Source organism: Gossypium raimondii, chromosome 4, assembly GCF_025698545.1.
Source record: "Gossypium raimondii isolate GPD5lz chromosome 4, ASM2569854v1, whole genome shotgun sequence".
Classification (NCBI taxonomy): domain Eukaryota; kingdom Viridiplantae; phylum Streptophyta; class Magnoliopsida; order Malvales; family Malvaceae; genus Gossypium; species Gossypium raimondii.
In genome coordinates, this window is record NC_068568.1 from 46,492,679 (window position 1) to 46,513,025 (window position 20,347).

At 30.7% G+C, this 20,347-nt stretch overlaps 2 protein-coding genes across 2 annotated transcripts; one reads left to right on the forward strand and one right to left on the reverse strand.

The window, feature by feature from the left end:
- Positions 1-1,669: 1,669 nt before the first annotated feature.
- On the reverse strand, positions 1,670-7,467 carry LOC105780178 (BTB/POZ domain-containing protein At2g13690). The gene is made up of 2 exons (XM_012604361.2): positions 6,590-7,467; positions 1,670-3,021 (listed from the first exon to the last, which is right to left on the reverse strand). The coding sequence occupies exons 1-2, from the start codon at positions 7,304-7,306 to the stop codon at positions 2,083-2,085; spliced, it is 1,656 nt and encodes a 551-aa protein (XP_012459815.1). The 5' UTR covers positions 7,307-7,467; the 3' UTR covers positions 1,670-2,082.
- An 11,798-nt stretch (positions 7,468-19,265) lies between these two features.
- On the forward strand, positions 19,266-20,293 carry LOC105778816 (uncharacterized). The gene is made up of 3 exons (XM_012602577.2): positions 19,266-19,476; positions 19,555-19,617; positions 19,938-20,293. The coding sequence occupies exons 1-3, from the start codon at positions 19,306-19,308 to the stop codon at positions 20,007-20,009; spliced, it is 306 nt and encodes a 101-aa protein (XP_012458031.1). The 5' UTR covers positions 19,266-19,305; the 3' UTR covers positions 20,010-20,293.
- Positions 20,294-20,347: the final 54 nt, after the last annotated feature.

Here is a 20,347-nt window from a genome sequence, read left to right on the forward strand (position 1 = left end):
TTCAACTCATGCCACACTTGAAATGGTGAACCCCTTGACCATCAAGCCATCACATGGTGTTCATGTTTTTTGTTTTTTTTTTTATTATAAATATTTAAAAAAATGCATACATATTATAGGAATTATATGATTTTAACTTTAGATATTATAATCTTCACTATTTCGACTTAACATTTCAACCAAAGTCACATTTTATTTTCTTATATGAATTTACATTATTGGATGTACCATAATCTAGTATAGTTTATTTAATTAAAAAAAGCTGCCAATTAACTGTTCGTCAAATAATTTTATTTAAACTAATCTATGTGATATAAGTTGCACGTAATTTTACACGTTTAATTTTAATTAATTTTGTAAATAATATATTTTAATTATTTTAATTAATTTTTAATTTTTATTTGAATTATTTATTATAATTGAAATATAGTAATTGATTTAACAATTTAAAATAATAATTAAAGCATTTATATCATATTTAATTTACAATTTAATTTTACTTCATGTAAAATAACATTGTTCAAAATTATGATTAATAAATATAATTAAATATATCAATTATTTTGATAAATCTCAATAAACATTTGTAATCATCATTAAAAATTAATGCAAATTACAAAAATTAAAATACTGTAATTTAAACTCTTCAATATTTTTCTCTTTTTATCATAATAATTGTAATTAATATAAATATATTGTTTATAAAATATAAAATCAATTATTGTATAAATAATTAAAATTTGCTATAACATTTCAAAAACTACCAACAAACAAGATTCGATTAATTAAAAATAAAATCCATAATACACGGAAACAACCAAAATGTCTGATGGATCAAATTTATGTAATTAAATAAATAAATAAAAACAAAACCAAAACCAAAACCAAAAAAGGCTTAGATGTGGGACTCAGAGACCACAACATGGGTTTTACCGACGATATTACGTATTATATATTACCACCTATATTTCTAGCTACCCCATGCTGTTTTTCTTCAACAAATAAAATAAAATAGGAATGTTGCTTAAGTATTATTAACTTTGGGTAAAAATAAAATTATATAATAAGTATTTATAAAAAATTATTATAAAAATGAGATTTTATTTAAAATTGTATTATAAAAATTAGAACATGATAGTGTTTTGAGTTGAAATTTATTGGGTATATTTTTCTTTTATTATATAAAAGATAAAAATAACAAAAACACTACTATAAACATATGATTTAGTTCGTAAAATGATAATATTTTACTTATTATCCAACTGAATTACTTGCATGAAACCAACTCAATTAAACGCTTAATATATTACTAAAATCTTATCACACATATATGTGTGAAACCAACCGTTTAAAACACAAATAAACATACAATAGACAATGAAATGTATGGTTTAAAACTAATAAATCATAATAACGCATGAAATATGTACAATATTAAAATAAAATTATATAAAATACATCAAAAATGAAACTTTAATTGATTGATAAATTTAAGATTTTATTAATCTAATTGGTGTGAATTCAAATATCACCAAATGCATATAATATAGATATCACTTCCTTTACAACTTGGATAGTTTGTGTACAATATTTAATTCAAGTGAATTTGCAATGGTTATCATTGCACTATTTAATTAAGCAAGAGACTGAATCTGTGATGGCAAACATGTCTTGAACCTCCCTGTGCTAAAATTTTGGAAACATTGATCACCATAATACAAACTATAGTAAATCCTAGTTATTTTAATTGGTAAGGTCAGCCCAATACCAGTTTAAAAGGGTGGGAAAAAATTGAAAGGAAATCAAAGAAATCAAATATAAATCCTAAGCAACCTTAGTCCTTCGATCAAACTATAAAATTCTGCATGCTATTTAATTTCCTACTCTACTTGACAAAGGCATCCTTGTGAGCATAAAGATTGTTTGGCAGAATATAGGATACAAGTTTCCTCTTACAACAATTCCATATAGATTCCACATTATTAATCCCTTCCACATATTTATGAATCTTTCATGCTCTACACTAATGCTAATTTCACACACAAAATGGGCACCAAAAGATTAAAAGAATATTACTTGGAGTTACCTAGATTCAACAGCATGTGTTTCAGAGCCCCTAAGAAAAGATCTGCGCCACCAAATCTGGAAGGCCTTGCTCAGATTTGGACATTCACTGCCATTCCTCGAGAAACATCGGAACCACTCCATAAACAGAACATACTGTTGCTTCAAAGGAAGTGTAAGGAGGGTCTGACCCATTGCTTCCTCCAATGCCTTCATGTCAAGTCCCTTTCTGCATCTTTGCAGCCAACCGAAATCCAATAGCATTGGCCCAAACCATGCTTGAAGAAGCCCTGACCTGGCCTCTGAGCAGCAGTGCAGCTTTCTTGTACCCATTGCGATGAATAAAATTGCTGAAACGCGGCTTAGCTCATACCTAACCATGGGAGATGCTCTTTCATGAAGTTTTAGTAAATTTCCTTGATTTACCCACAGATCCACAAACTCCTCGGCCATTTGTCTATCAAGCAAGATCTCCAGCAGAAAATTGATGTTATCCACCTGTTTGGAGATGCGTGCAATCAGAGGCTTACCCATCTCCTTTATGGTCATTCTTTCATGGGGAATAGCATCAGAAGCCTCCTCAAACAGGTTGTGTAGCACACTCATACAGGATTGACAAACAGCATAGAAATCCTCCTTGTTGATGTCAGGTTGCTCCTTCTCATAGACTGAGCTTTTGCAGAGGAGACCCTTCACCAATGACTTCAGTTCATTTCTTGCATTGGCATCAGAGCAGGTGGTAATGGATGAAACAAGGTGTCTGGCTAAATTTTGGAGGGTATCAGTTGACTGCTGAGAATGTAATCTAGCCAACATATCTCTACTTGTTGCTTCATCAAACTTGAACCTTGTAAACAAGCTCCTTAATTTCTCTTCTTCTTCCTCAGTCCAAGGAACAGCTTCTAGGTACTTTAAACAGGATGAAACACCTCTGCGAAACATAATGCCAGCTGATACCTGATAGCAGTTTCAAATGATCTCAGTGTTTTAAGAAAAAACATAAAAATACATAGAAAAGGAGGCGGAAAGTTCATATTGCATTCGTCAAGCAAAGTGCTTGATATTAGTTTATACCACAGTAAGTAACAATCTTTTAGAGTACTTTTCATATCTTTCACCATCTATTTCTACTCTTCCAAGTTTTAGATGCAACTTCTTATTGTCTGCAGTTTTGTATATTGGAGGAAATAACCACTGAAATCAACATATTTCAAGTTTTCATATGCAAACATTATGTTTTATTCCATGAAATAAAAATCAAATATAATTATTTTCTTCAACAGTAAGTTGTTTGTGCAGAGCATTACAGTTGCCAACAAGAATATTCGTGAATGTGCAATCTAGTAAGGGAAAAAAAAACCCAGAATTAAATGGTCACCATCCTCCTCTTCTTTTTCCCCCCCTTTTTTATAGATAATTTAGATAGCCAACCTAGCCATTGAGTATATCTTATGAAATGCAATCCATCTAGATTGACATCCAATCTTGTAGCTCTGTTCTTCCAAGGACAGTTCACATACCTCATGGATTCTAAATCCAATCTAGTAGCATGCCCAACTCCAGTACCAAGCTGATTAACCAAGAATAGCTCTCAGTAAACCAGTATAACTATAAAGCACATTAATTTTCATTTCTGAGAACATAATGGTTTAGAAGGTTAGAGAGAGAGACAGACGGAGAAAAGACAAACAAGGGAAAGGCCCTTCCTGCCAAGGGAAGCAGAGCAGCAAACTTATCCTATCACAGGCTCTGGCCTAACATAAAAATCTCATCATCATATATCTTTTCTGAAGTAATAGGAACATTCTATGCAGCATATTTCTCATAGGTCTACACGGGAAGCAGGCTCCTTAGTTAACAGCAAGTAAGTGATCTTAGTTAACAGCAAGTAAGTGATGGCACCTATTTCCCTTCTCCCACTTTTTACCGATTGATTGATAATTATTGTTGACAAGGTGATAGACTTAGCAACCATTTCAAAACCAAGTTAAATGCATGCCAAGTCCAATGCTTAGATGATATGGCAGAAAAGATTATGAACAAAACCACCAAATCCTAACAGAATGTATCAAGTTAATGTTATCAAGGGCACAGTTAATTGAGGCACTATAACCTTTATATTGCTTGAAGAGCGAAAAAGCACTTGTTGAGTGAAGTAAGGCACAACTACATGTGTGCATATATCTAAGGACCAATGTTGTTAAGGGTGCAAGGTGCATTCTAGGTGCTAAAACCCTAATATTGACAGAGGTGGCACCAAAAAAATAAAGCACTCGATCAAGTGAAGTAAGGTGCAATACATACACATCCATACGTTTTAAGTGTTTGTGTAAAAATAAGCTTAAGATATATATTTATGACTATAAATCTAAAGACCGATCAACTTTATCCTTAAAAATGCAATTTTTTCTTGACCAATATGCACGACTTTTCTACAGTTTTGCTTCTGTGGTTGAATACTCGAATATTGAGAAATAGAGTTCAATATTATCCCCCTTTTTTTTTATCAGTAAAGGCAAAGAGCTTCAATCAAACGAACTTTTTTATGCTATTGCCTTATAAAAAAGCATGTCTAGACGTGCCAAGCATATATACCTGATCAGATGCGTCTTGCATGAAAAGGTGTGATGACCTATTGTTGTATGACGCTAATAATGTGTAGGTGTATTCCTTGACAACACTGCTAAAGACTGGTTCAATTTTATCCAACAAAAGATGCAATTTTTTTTCTTCATTTGATGGCTAACAGCATGATTTCCTTATGGTCCCAAATTTATTTTGGATATTCAAACATTGATAAGATAGACATTGCTACGCTCTTTCACTATTAAAGGTAAAATTATAAAATAGAATAATAGAATAAATGAAAGAGAACTGTGATTAGATAGGCTATGTTGCACCTACTGTCTTACAAAAGAAAAAGCACCTAGATGCACCAAACGTGTTACTGATCAAATGCACCTTGCCCGATAGGGGTTGAGGAGCTTTTGTAGTCAGTTGCTACACCTTAACGCCTAAGCAAGCACCTCAACATTGCTGAATCACTTTAGATAAATTTATTAAGCTGCTACCTCTCCTACCATCATTGGATCACCATGCACTGAATTCACAAATAGCGAACAAATTTTCGTCTTTCCCATGAAAGCATAGTCATGAAGCAAATCACCTCTAAAGAATCAATTTGTTCTTTAAAAAGAAAATGTAAAGTATAGATCAAACTGTTAGGAACATGCACTTCAGATTTTGGAAAATAGTAAAATGCAGCAAAAATGCAAAAGGGGATCACGAAATCAGATATGTAAAAAAGAAAAACAGGGAGTGGCATTCGAGTATGAACTATCTGTTGGCTAGCTCATAGGACAAAATAAGGAATATTAGGTTCAGCTTAAACTGCCTTGGTAATTCTTCTAGACGGACTAAGGTTAAAAAAATTTAAGGTTTTGGTATAATAGTCATGCAAGAACTCTACATGAGATAATGCTTGAATTGGAGGCGGTAACAATGGCTTCTGGAGCTAAGAAGCAACATTCCTAGACTCAAGAACAACAATAAATTCAACAGGTTTGGGGTATTGTACAGGGAAACTGAATTTTCCAGAACAATATTCAGCAATTATGCTCAGTGATTATGGTTTCAAGGTTTAGATAAGGACAAAACACAAAGAATATAGAGAAAATTGCAGCAAGGAAGAAAAAACAAGGTAATAAAAGTAAGGAGTAGGAAATAAGAAACACAACTGATAAACTAAAACTCTTGATTAGCTAAAATAGAATTACATAACTAAGAGGTAGGAGGACAAAATTTGCTTTCCTCTTGCCCCCTAAAGGCATTTAAAAACCTTTGCCCCCCCCCCAACCCCCACGAGAAGACTCCAAATTTTCCACTAGATTACATTTATTAAACACAAATAATTCCTTCTTAGCATGTTTACACTTCTGAGGGTGGGAGATACTAGTAATGCTATCAAAGTTATACTATTATAATAATAAAATAAAAAAACTTCTGCTAATTTCTGCAGTGTATGATATTCATGTTAGTTAAGCATTAGAGAACGATTTGAAAGGAAAAAGGAAAAGAAGAAACTTGATAACAATAACCAAGTTCTCCTAAATCAGCTTCCCAGTCTTAAAAATCTTGAGAAAGTTCTTAGAACATCAGATACGTCTTTTGGTTTAAAACTCCTCGTTTTGTTAGATTAGAGCATGAAACAACGCTCACCATATGCTTCTAATAAAACTAAGAACTTCCTAATCATTGGTTTCCAGCAGAAAATATAATATTCTATGATTTTCTATATGATAAAAACCTCTTAACTTTCATATATCAATCTTTAAAGTTTAAATATTAAAATGAAACATAAAAAAACTTTAGATTTTAACAAGAACTCATGATTTTCCAAGGGAAAGTGTGTAACACTGTGCTAGTCCATATTAGGAACTCTCCCTAAGTTTATTATTATACAGAACACAAAACATACTAAATATTCCAGTATAAGAGGATAAGGAGCAAATAAAAGAAGGGTTACCTCAAGAATGTCAATGGCTCTATTAACCCCAATTTTGACGAGCCTCTTGGCTATATCTTCTTCAAACATAAGTTCAATGGTTTCTTTAAAAACCCCTAAATTTTCCACCTCAGGAACTTCTATTCTATACATTTTCTTCCCCGCCGAACCTGCAATCAAACCCGCAAAAACTTCTGAATTCGAAGCCAAAACCGACGAGCTCAGCTCCAGCACCATAACCCCACCATTTTTCCGTTTCAAATTCAACCTCACATCGTACGGTCCTCCTATCTCTCCTTCGACCCGGCTAGGATCCAGACTCGACTGAGTATCCGGACTCTCTATTTTGGCCCGAAAACTCTGCGATCGCGATCTGGGCAAGGAATCAACGGCAGCGGCAGACGGGGTTGCGTGTGAAGAGTGGCGATCTTCTTCGAGGGAAACAGTGTGGTCTATAGGCGAGACTCGTCCGGGTGAAAGGATTCGACGCGGGTCCATCCGACCCACGAGAGATAACTCGGATTTGGAACTCTGGGGCGAGTTGGGAACAGAGATGGAGGTAGTGAGTTTAGAGAGCGAGTCAAGCTTTTGCGGACCGAGTTTGGTTTTGCAGTTGTTGTTATTGGTACGGTAATGCTGAGACAAATGTGGGTTTTCAGGACTCGGCGGAGGTGCGTTGAAGGTGCAACACCATGATCGGTGGCGAGAGCCGTGTCTCCGACGAGTGTGACCATCCATGATGAAAACAATGGTAGAAACTGAGTCAGAGAACCGAGTTAGGAGAATGAAGAGTCAGGAGGCGAGTTGAGAATGAAGAACATGTTTCTCACAGACAGTTCTATTGAGATGGAGAAACGAAAGCAATAGCTGGTTTTGGTTTTATATAATTTTGTTTCCTTTTAACTTTCTTGGGAATGATGTTCTTATTTACTACAAACTACAACGCCAAAAACCTTCCTTAACCTTTTACTCTTTAAACCCAGGTTAATTTATGTTATAGCTCCCTTTACTCTTCATATCTTTGTAATTTAGTTCCTGTATTCTTATTTTCAAAAATTTAATCCTTTTATTTTTCATTCTTCATAAAATAAATTATAATCGAGTAAAAAAAGAAGAGAGACAAATTCGTGGAAAAATTCACTCCCTTGGAGAAAAAAATGAGAGACTTTTTGGAAAAAGACAATGTCAAATAAGTCCCCCAATCTTCCCAATGTTTGAGCCTAACCCCTCAGCATAGTTATTGAATTAAGACCGTATACACTAATATGAAATTGAAGAGAATCAGTTGACTCGCAAATTGGTATCAATTTATTAAATTGAATTTTATATTTTTAAATATTTTTAATAATTTATTTAATTAAAATCAAACTAACCAAATAAAAAATCGATAACTTAACTGATTCGACTATCCATCTGAATTAAAAATTATTCACTTCAGTAAGCTGCCGTTTTTAATCTCTTTTTTTCTTAAGGAAAAAACAGGTTTTGGAGAAAGCAAGGAAGCACAAGAAGGAAACATCATTGTACATTAAAAAAAATGATTTTATGTTTATAATATAAATTTGAGATTAAAATAACTGTGATTCTTACTTAATCTTTTAAAAAAGAAATTCAAGGTATTTATCAGAGTAAACCCAGTAACTAATCATTTATATTCTGTCGGCCCATTAAGGGAGTAGATGTTCGCCACGAGTTTTAAAGTTACTCCATACCCAAGGCGAGGATCGAACCCTCAACTACTGGTTAAGGTAGGAAAGACCCTTGTCGTCTCACTTAACTCCCGTGATTAAATCTTTCAAATTTTTAATTAGGTAACAAACAATATAGTTTTTAAACTTCTTTTATACAATACTTACTTCTATCCACTAAAGTACAAGGATTATAATTAATAAAGTGAAACACATGAATCGATTTCACAAAATAAATAAAGTAGAAGGATTGATTATAAAATTTGACCATACTGATTCTCTTTTATAAATTTATACATTTTTTCAATTAGGATAGAGGAAGGGATCAATTAGGATCCAACACTTCAATCCTTCGTCTAATGTCAACTAAAACTTGAAAGTAACACAAATATTATTTTGGTATAATAGTTTATTTGGCCCTCTAATTTTATAAAATAAATCATTTTAGTTCTTCATTTAATTTTTATCTCTTTAAGCCTTTAAACTTGCTTTATTTGTTAAATCATTTCAAAATGAACAGAAAAATTAATGTTATTTAACTTTATTGACATGACGTATGTGAATTACCACGTGGATGCCATAAAATTATTTATAAAATATTAAAATAATATTTTTAATAGACGTTAATTTTCTCATCCATTTTAAGGTAATTTAACAAACAATATAAGTTGAAGGAATAAAAATTAAAAATTAAATAAAAGACTAAAATATTTTTTCAGTAAAGTTAAAGGACTAAATAAGCCATTATATATATATATATATATATATATATATATATATATATATATTTGCATATATTTTATTTTATTTCGTTTTTGATGGTTTATTGAGCTGGAAATCTGTGATGGGCTGCTGTTCAATTAATTGCCTTTTTGTGTTGCTTTGCTTTGGGGTAATGTGGTAGTGAGAGAAAGGTATCAACATGTGTTGTATTTGCGATTTAATTCTGACTTAGAATAAACAGGTAAATTATAAAAATAGTTATTTTTATTTGTCTCAAATTATATTTTAATTATTTATATTTGAAATGTATATTTTAGTCACTTACGTTATTGTTTTATTATGAAGTGGTCACTCTACCGTTAAACTTCGTTCCCTTTCTAATAACAGTTCTACGTGGCAGTCCAAATGAGTTTTAAATGCCAACTTGAATGTCCAGTTGCTGGGATTAATATAGGTTTTTAATTAAATAAATTTAATTTGGACTGCTACGTAAGATACCTAAACTGGCATTTAAAACCCATTTGGACTGCCACGGAGGATTGCCATTAGAAAGGTAACGAAGCTTAATGATAAAGTGACTATTTCGTAACAAAACGATAACGTAAGTGACTAAAACGTAACATTTCAAACATAAGGGACTACAATATAATCTAAGACAACAAAATTGACTATTTTTTGTAGTTTACCCTAAAATAAATCAATTCATGTATCTCACATTTTCGTGTTTAAACTGAACCAAAACCAAAGGTTTTTTTTTTTTTTTGGTGACAATAAGATAATATCTAACTAATTATATAATAACATCCTGAAAAGAACATCTTTAGACTTATCCATTTCAATAAAAGTGCGAACCATTGCGGGGGGAATTCAAACACTTGCAAGTCATCTTTTTCGGTCAAGGCTTATTTAGCTAAGCAATCCACAACTTGATTCTATTCTCTTGAGATGTAGCAAAGGTTCATTTTATTTAAATTAATTTTTACCGCATTATTTTAAATGGTTAAATATCCTTTTGCCCCTTAAACTTCCTCAAATATTTTCCAAAATAGAATGATGAATTTTTCTAGGTATAAAAAGAGGGAGAACATAACAATAAGTGTATAAATTATTATCCTTTCCTTCCTGCAATGCAAGTCTAAAGATACCTGTTATTTTATTACAAAGAAAAAGAAAAGAGAGTCAATAAATTAATAAATGAATTCTTAAAAGTGTCACTCCCTAGTAGTTTAGAAATTTGTGGTGTAAGTATGGAATAAGAATTTCTTGCACCAAGTACTTTGTTTTTTTAACAAACTAATCTGAATTTAACAAGGTTTATTTATTTATTTTTGGTAGAATTAGTGTATTTTTTATGCTCGTGTCCATAGAGATTAATCCGAAGTTCGTGATTATCTTTTCTAACAATATCGTCTTCAAATTTTGAACTCGAGTCCTTCCCTTGAGAGTCAATGTATTTTACCATTGCAGTACCTAACGCTTATTGGTAAGTCTTTTATTTTTAAGTTGGAGGAAACATTAAGACTTTGCTTGATAGATTGGAAAGAAAATTGGAATGATGGAAAATTGAAAGGGTAGAAAACTAGAAGGATTGAAAACAAAATTTTTCCTTCCATAGGTGTGCTTGGTAGGAAAGATGAACCATGGAAAGAAAACATTTTCTTTGAAAAACGAAAGGAAAAATAAAATAAAATATTTGAAAAAAATCTGATAATTTTGAACTAATATACATCTCTCTCTCATTTTATCCCCTCTCATCGTTCCAAGTTGGAATGATTGATTTTTATGTATTAGGATGGAAAATGATTTTCTCTCCTATTTTCTTTCTTCGATTCTCACTTTTCTTTCCAACCAAACATACTTAAAATTATTATTTTTGAATGTGTAAATGTTGAAGATTAGATTTTCTAAAATCTAGACTAAATTGACACAATGTACACATGTTGAGGATTAAATTTGTTATTAAATCAATTTTAAAAGCTATCACCATTAGCCAGCTGGTGACAAACAAGACAAAAATAAATAATTGGGTGACCATTTTGTAACTTTTCATAATTAGCTGACAAAAAAAAAAAGAAAATTACTAATAGTTTGATGACTATTAGTGAAGTGTACCCTAAACTATTTAAGAGAAAAAAAAACATGAAAACTTAAAGAGATTTGACTTTTCCATTTTTCAAATTAACGACCGTCATGTTAAAATTGGGTTAAAAACTATGGCTTGAGGTTGAAATGGGTAAGAATCGACGTCTTTAAGTTGTTGCCTTAAACAAGTTTGTTGCTTTGAGGTTGTGCTTAAAGGTGAGCATAATTAGGGATTTATAGGTAAGGATGAAGTATTGGAGACCCAGTAGGTGGAAAGCCGTACCAGTAGCTCCACAATTAATTTCTAGTTCGATGGCATGACAACGAAGGACGTAGAAATTGAGGAGTTGGAAGTGAGGGTTATTATTTTAATGAATACATTTAATGTTAGAAAAACGGGCATTCATTTATTTATATTTTGTATGTATTTTTATAAAATCTTATGTGTTTTTATAAAAAAATGTGAACTTTTAAATAAATTTTTTATTTTTTTTAAGTTTTTAAAATTTTGAATTTTAAGAATCAAGATTAAATTGTCATAATATATAAAGTTGAGGGTTAAATTTGTTGATTTTTTAGAATTAGGACCAAATTGTTATAATCTATAAACATATGAGGGCTAAATTTATTATTATTCTAATGAAAGATGGCCAAATCAGAGCACTCTGTTAGTGATTTAATGGATGAGTGACGAAAATATTAAATTTTAATAACGATAGTGACTAAAATAAAAATTTTGAAACCTAGACACACTAGTAGTTTGTTGACTATTTATATAGTTTACCCTTTAATCTTAGCTCCAAGTTTAGCGCTTAGGACTAAACTTGTTCATCTCGGCCCGACCCAAAGAGTGAAAATGTTTGGATAAAAATATAGACTCGAAAATTGAGCTTGGGTAAAAAAAATAAGACATGTTTAAAAATGAACCGAGCTTCGGGTAAGACCTTTTCGGCTTGGAGCCCAACTCGAATTTGAAAAAAGAATTGCCGATTTTCTTTTGCTATTTTTTTACTGTTTTGTTGCTATTTTATTGTTTTCTCACTATTTTGTTACTATTTCATTATTATTTTGCTACTATTTTTGTGTTATTATTTGAAAATTTTATAACTCTTATTTTATTTTTAATTTTGTTATTATTTTAGAGGCATTTGCTTGTTAAGTTGCACCTATCTTAATGTACTTAAGTATACACATTTTTTTAATTTATTTTCAATTTGTTGAGAAATATTTATTTTAATATTTTTGATATATTATATTTAAAAAAATTAATACAGGCGAACTAAACCAGACTTGAGTAAAATTTTAAGCCTATTTTTCAGGCCGAACCAAGCCTAACAAATGGACCGACTCATGCACGCTTCTAGTTAAAACATAGCTTGGAACAACTTTAGGCTCTTGCTTATGAAAGCGGAGCCGGTTTTGACTTGTTTACTTAAATTACTTTTGTAGCGTTATATAAAATGCATATTTAGAGCATCTGATTGATCACTTTGATTTCTGCTTGTTTATGTTGTTTTCTAAGCTACATATAAATGATTATTAGTAACATTTTGAGCTTAATTTATTAAATGAACCCAGTTTAATTAAAATGGGTTTAGTTTATTCATCTATTTGTTTGTAAAATGTTTAGATGTCTTTCGACGTATATATTATAAAAGAAGATACGGAAACATATATGAAAACGTATATCTTTAAAATAAATCTCATATTTTAAATCTAAATTTTAAATATAGATTTTTTGCCATTAATAATGATAACAATTCAATAGTTATTAAAATTATAAGTTTAATCGATTAGATTTGTGTGATAAAACATGATCGTGAAGGCTAATGCTTGAATAATCGAAAGTTTTTTGGGGTCGAAATTGAATTGTAATTTTACTATAAAATGTAATTTCACCATTTTAATAGATTATAACTTTATAATTTTTAAAAATTAAATCAATTTTTATATTTTTATAAGTTTAATAGATTAGATTTGTGTGGTAAAGCGTGATCGAGGAAGACTAATGCTTCGAATAAACATTTTTAGCTTTTTGTTGCATGTATATATATAAGGGTAGAATCAGAAAGTTTTTTTGGGATCTTATAAAAAATATAATTTCACCATTTTAATAGATTATAACTTTATAATTTTTAAAAAATTAAATTAAATTTTTATATTTTTAAGAGGGGCCAAAATAAAATTTTACTTTTATTAATTGGAGTTTTATTTTAGGGGTCGGCTCCTGTCAGCCGCTAATTTCGCCGCTGTGTGTATATATAAGCTATTAAGATAGATATGGTAGTTGTTCCATCCTAAAATGAGATCTTTAATAGAGGCAAGGGCGGCTTATGATGTCCGTTAATTTTTGGAAGGATATTGGTGGTGTTGGCCTATGAAATGTAGTTCATCGAGAAGCACAGTCAACAAGAACGTTATTATGTGGAAACCACCTCCCCCTGGGTGGATGAAGTTCAGTGTCGCAGGTGTCATAATGGAGGATGAAGCGGGTAGTGGTGGGGTATTGAGAGACAATAAAGGAGTTGCCTATGCTATGTTCTCTAGGCCGATTGAGGCTACGAGATTGGGAAAGGCCGAGCTAAGAGCCATAAAAATAGTCGTGGAGATGTTTATGAGTATGGGTTGGCATGAGAAAGTTCATCTTCTTACTTGTTCATCTGGTGAAAGACTGAAGCTTGTAAGAATGGTGTGGCGAAATCCCTCAAAATTTGCACCAAAAAACACTGCAAATTAAGGAACTAACAATCGCAACAGTGATTGTAATAAGACTGCAAATTCCAGAAAGGATAAAACAAAAAAAAAAAAGGGAGAGTCTGTCAGAAAACTGCATCACCAGACCAATAATCACCACATAGCCTGGATTCATCAACAAAGATACAGAGGTACGAGCCTATGTAACAGATCCTATTAAAGCAAGGTCGAAATACCCTCTCGCTTGGTCCAAGCTTAAATACCATCTCCGTATGGTATTTCCTCTCCAACGTGGGACATGATCAGCTTCTAACAAAAATAATCAGTGTTTGTCTTACACGTTTCTTCAATTATCTCTGGCCGGCGGCCGTCACAATGATTGGGGATCCATTCAACATTATTAATATTTGTTTACCGTATCATCCAGGCTATTATAATATTTTTGATTACTCAAGGTCATGGATCATTAGCCTGTCTAATGGCTTCTTCACAGTTTATAGCCTTAAACTAATAAAAGAAAAAGATAAGGTGAGAGGGACATGTATGTATGTATGTATGTAATCAACACAAAATTTAATTCGTTGTACATCTCGAAAGTGTTCTTGGCACATTTATTTGCCTTGGGCTAGAAGGGAAAGGAGTATATATATATGGTTTTTGTCTTGCTTAGAGAAGAAAATCGTATTTTATTAGTAGATTTTCTCCTCTTCATTAAATAATATCTATTTTAGTTGTGAACCTTGTTATACAATTTTATGAATAAGGATAAATATGTTTAGTTGTTAAGTATCATCGATTTAACTTAGTACAATACGAGATCATTCTTTAAATCAATAACCATTATGAAGTAAACTTGTGGGGTTAAGTATAAGGACAAAAAGATATTATCTCTCGTGAGTTTTTTCTCTTTCGTCTCCTTCTTCTCGTATTATTTCGTTGAATTCATCTCTCTCGTTATCTTTCACTATTATTAAGTGTGTCTTGGAGCACTAACTTCATTATCTCCACAATTTACCTTCATATTGCAAGAATTCAAGAACATTCAAATCTATTTTGCCTCAAAGTGGCTAAAAATAAGTGGCGTCATCGAGCAAAAATCTATTGCTTAATCTTTAAAAGCTTTTTCATGTTCTTTGGATTCCATTTCTCTTATTAAACAAGTGTCGTGACAAATGAAAGTAATCAACATGGCATGCTAGCAAATATTAAAAAAAAAAGAGAATTTGAAAATAACAAAATAAAATTTTAGTGGAAATAAATATGAAAGTAATAGAAAATGAAAGAGTATTTTTTAGTTTAGTTGGCATAAGTACTATTGTTAGTGTAGAAGGTCGTAAGTTTTGATAAGAACAACTATTCTTAGCCCTTTCCCAAATCTATAAATATGAGGATAATGTGCTTCAGCACACTCGAATCATGTCCTCCTGCATTAGTAACAATGCATATGCCAATTAAACTAAGATTCAAACAACTAAACAAACTGATTTTGAACATAGTTTTTAATTTTTTTTAATAAAAATAAATTTTCATTTAAAGTAAAAAAAAGAAGAAGTTCAAATTGTGGCAACCAATTAGAGTGATGCAATAGAGACATGTCATATGGCCTCACTCTAAAAAGTAAAATCTAAAGTATAGGATAAGGTCTTCTCACCAACTCTCTTAAAATTTCCATTAAAAGGAAAATTAGTGAGTAGGATCATTTATGGGAAAAGAAAAGAATAGAAATGTTAGAGCCACTGTCCGTGATTCTTTTGAAAATAACAGACAAAAATTCAAAGGTTATTGTTTGAGCTACCTATAAATTTTTATTTTATATGAAATAAATATTTTAAATTATTTATATTGTAATATATACTTAAAATGATATTATATCGATAATTGTGATAATAATTTGTAAAATTGAATTAATTAATATTTTAAGTATAAACTTGTACAACATTAATGTTTATATATAACATTACACATCGAACCAAAATTCATGCGTAGTTTTGAGATTTATTTCTTATTATTTTTAATATAAATTCAATTATTATTGTTTTAATTTTTAAATCAAGAATTAAAACAAAATTTATTAATTAGAGTTATTTTTTTATTTTTTAAGTAATTAACATTTAAAATTTAATGTTTAAGAGTTAAGTTTTAGAATTTAAAATTGAAATTTTAGAAGAAAAGGTTTTTTATTAAAATACTGTCTGATTATTTAAAAAGTAAATTTGGAAAATATATATTATTTTTGTTTGTCATTTCGACATAGAACTAGGGGTGAATTAAGGGGGATTGGTAGGGGCTCCAACCCTTCCTAAAATGGAAATCTTTTCATTTAAGTTTTTTAAAATTTTAAATTAGTAAAGTTAAATTATACTTTGGCCCGCCCTTAAAATGATAAAATTTTGATTTAATCCTTTAAAAATTACATTTATACTATTGTATAAATTACAATATAATTTCGGCCTCCTAAAAAAAATTTGTGAGATGGCAATGGTCCCTCCTACCTTAACCAGTGGTCGACGGTTCGATCCTCGCTCTAGTTATGGAGCAATTTTAAAACTCGTGGCTAACATCTACTTCCTTAATGGACCTACAGAATGTGAATAATTAGTTACTAGACCCGCTCCGATAGATACATTGAAAAATAAAAAAGATATTTTTTTTATAAAATATTATTTGAATATGTGTTAAGGTTTAAGAGTCAAACTTAGGAAAATGGGTGGTAAACTAGCTTTTGACGAAATGAACACGAAATTAAATAGTCTATTTTACAAAATGTTGATTTTTTTCGCAATTTATTGACTAAAATTATCAACTTAGTTAATGTTTTATAATGGTCCAAATTAATTTAAAAAAAAAGGTTAGTTGCATTGATGATCTTTAAATTATGAATTATATTTTAAATTAATTATCTAAAATTTATAATCTTTTAATTAAGTTATCAACGTATTAATATCGTATCGATTAAGTTTTCTTTTAACTTAATTATTGCCTCGAGTATTAAATACTAGCTTAGATTTGATTTGGAGTATATTTAAAATATGTTATAATTTTAATGGTAAACTATTAAAAAATCATCTTTGTTTACCTAAGGTTACATTTTAGTCACTTATATTTAAAATGTTATGTTTTAGTCCCTTATGCTATCATGTTATAACATTTTAGTCTTTGGGTTGTTAATGGTGTAACAAGAAGTGATATGACACGTTAAATCATTATTTCAAACAAAATTTTAGTTTATTTTATACAATCGGTCCCCAAAATTTTCCATTTTGAGTAATTTAAATTTTTCTTTTATGTTCTTCTAATTTTTCCTTTTTTTTTCTTTTTTTTCCACTTATGCTTCTCCCTCTGTTTTCCTCTCTTCTCCATTTCTTTTACCGTTATTTTTTATGTTTTCATTTGTTAAAAGTAGTCCCTATACTTATATTTTTTTGAACAATATAGTTTTTTCGAGTGAGGCAAGCTTGTGGACTAATTTTAAAAAATGGAAAACATAGAAAAACTATGTTAAAAGAAATGAAGAAGGGAGGAAAACAAAGGGAGAAGCAGAAGAGAATGAAAAATAAAGAAAAAAATTAAACTGATCAAAATAAAAAAATATAGGGACCAATTGTATAATTTAACCTAAAATTTTCATTTGAAATGATGATTTAACGTGCTACGTCAACTTTTCGTTACACTATTAACGATAATTAACGGCTCAGTGAGTAAAATGTTACAATACAATAACGTAAGTGACTACAACTTAACATTTCAAACATAAGTGATTAAAATGTAATTCGAGGCAAACAAAAATGACTATTTTAATAGTTTACCTTAATTTTAAATATGAATGTATATATTGCATCAACAACATAGATTTGACATGTTAAGAAAAAGATAGTTAACTCTCTTAACATGAGCGAAGTCACGAGGGCTAACAATGGTCATTTGAAACGAAACATTTCTCTTTTAATCCATTTATAATATATAAAATTTTGAATTAATAATGGTAAAAGTACATTTTGAATTTAAAATAATCTTATCTATCTCATATTTAATTTTCTTAATCAAATTAATGCTTTTATTTTATTAACCCGTTACATCAAACTTCAATTAAATAATAAAACTTATCGATTAAGTGTTAATTTAGTTGATATGGACATTATTAGAGATACAAAAGAACGTAAACTTGAGTATGTTGAAGCGCATTATCCTCCTATTTATGGATTGAGGAGGGACTATACTTAATTCTAAGCATTACGTCAAACAAAAATAGATATAATCAGAACTTATGATGAGTTTATTAAAAAAAAGGTAAACTACCAAAATAGTCACTTTTGTTTGCCTTATGTTACATTTTAGTCACTTATGTTTGAAATATTACGTTTTAGTCACTTACGTTATCGTGTTGTAACGTTTTAGCTACTAAGCTGTTAGTTGCCATTAACAGTGTAATGTTAATCTGATGTTGCACGTTAAATCATCATTTCAAACAAAAATTTTAGGTTAAATTCTACAATTGGTCCCTATATTTTTTCATTTTGAGCAATTTAATTTTTTTATGTTCTTTTAACTTTCATTCTTTTTCCAATCTCTTCTGCTTCTGTTCTCCTCCATTCTTCATTCCTTTTAACGTAGTTTTTCTATGTTTTTCATTTGTTAAAACTAGTCCACAAGCTCGTCTCACTCAAAAAAATCAAATTGTTCAAAAAAATAAAAGTATAGGGACTAGTTTGAACAAATGGAAAACATAGAAAAACTACATTAAAAGAAATGGAGAAGGGAGGAAAACAAAAGGAGAAACATAAGAGAATGGAAAAAAAAAGAAAAAAAAAGAAAAGTTAAAAAATATAAAAGAAAAAAATTAAATTGCTCAAAACGAACAAATATGAGAACCGATTGTATAAGTTAACCTAAAATTTTTGTTTGAAATGATGATTTAACGTGTAATGTCAGCTTATCATTACACCGTTAACAGTAATTAATGACTCAATGACTAAAATGATACAACGCGATAACGTAAGTGACTAAAATGTAATCTGCGGTAAAAAAAAGTGACTATTTTGGTAGTTGAACCTTAAAAAATAAAACTTAAAACGATGAAAATAATAAAAAAGAATAAAAGAAAATGCGGGTCACGTGCATGAAATTCCATGCTTTTGAAACCCTAGACATCGAGAGGAACCCATCCCGCCACGTGTTTCTATTCAGTCAATCCAACGATAACACCTCCTAATAAATCGTGGTGATCCATCATTGGTTCAAAGTGCCAAACCAGAATACGCAATTAACCGAACCGCCCGAAACTTTCCCGAATCGGGAAAAAACCTAAAGCTCGTGTCCCACCAAAGAGTTTCTTAATGCCGTAATACCTATCTCATCAGTCGCCACGTGTTATATCTACCCCATCAAATCTTTGCCACGTCGTCCCGAATAAATCTAAGGTAAAATGTTGCCACGTTTACAATTACGTAGGGCAGTTTAACCATAGCCCCAAAGCTTCATTATCGTGTATATATATATATATGGAGGTTAAGGTTTAGTTACGTTGTGTGTGTTCCAAGTAGAAAATCTTACATGAACTGTGTTGTTGGAAGAAAGCCAGGGTTTGTATATACAATTCTGGGTTTGTTTCTGAGTTTGTCTGAGAAAATGGAAGGGGAATCATCGAGCTTGCAGATTCATAGAACATCATCTATAGAGAACGAGCCAAGGACCTTGAGTATTGATCAAATCCAATATGCAAGGGTACTGAGTTTGTAACCTTAACTTTTAGTTTTTAAAAGGACTACAAAGTGAGTTTTGATTGAACTGAGTTTGAAACAGGAGGCAGCCATGTATGTGGTGAATACCAGGAGCATAGAAGAAGCCATGAATATCTTCACACAGGTTTTTTTTTTTTTCTTTTTCTTTTTTTGGCCATAAGGCAAACATCACTTTGTTAATTAGGTATCATGGATTTGATGATTATAATATATAAAGATATGTACGAATGCAAAGCAAAGAACGCAGCAAGACTGGAATCATGATTACTTCATACAATCACTGAAAAAAACAACAACCCTCGAATCATTTTTCTTATTCATGGATTTGTATTGGATGAACGCATTTACTATTTAGTAATCAAACATACCATATAATCTAAATTAGAAATATGATTTATTTGTGTGAAGTGGTGAAGATTTTTTGTGTTGTTTGAACCACAACAGGGACTAGAGCCGGTAGTTGAAGTTGCGAGGGACGAGATGGAAACGACGACGATAGAAGAAATAAAGAGATAGAGTTGCAAGGAATGCGCGACGTCGTTTCTGCACCTTTCTAGACACTTGTTGCTTTGTAGATTCTTTAAGAAGAGAGAATATGTATATATTTTGGTGTTGTAAAATACTTGCATAGGATGGAATTTTGGTTTTATTTCATTTTTGTTTCTTTCTTTGAAAATGAAGTATCCAGTGTTTCCTTCTGTTCCTATATGCCAACTCTTGATAAAAAGGCAAATGCTACGTTTAATTGTATTGTCACACTCCTACATAACTTAGTACGTATTTCCAATGTCCTTTATTCACATTATTGCATATGAAAACTTATTCAAACTTGGGCTTTACATTTTGCTATCATT

Bases quoted from the DNA above. Each gene is read 5' to 3' on its own strand.
- LOC105780178 (XM_012604361.2), bottom strand. From the start codon at position 7,306: ATGGATGGTCACACTCGTCGGAGACACGGCTCTCGCCACCGATCATGG. The intron at 3,022-6,589 runs GTAACCCTTCTT...AACTGCTATCAG, and splicing joins GAGCCATTGACATTCTTGAG to GTATCAGCTGGCATTATGTT.
- LOC105778816 (XM_012602577.2), top strand. From the start codon at position 19,306: ATGAACTGTGTTGTTGGAAGAAAGCCAGGGTTTGTATATACAATTCTG. The intron at 19,477-19,554 runs GTACTGAGTTTG...AGTTTGAAACAG, and splicing joins ATCAAATCCAATATGCAAGG to GAGGCAGCCATGTATGTGGT. The intron at 19,618-19,937 runs GTTTTTTTTTTT...GAACCACAACAG, and splicing joins CCATGAATATCTTCACACAG to GGACTAGAGCCGGTAGTTGA.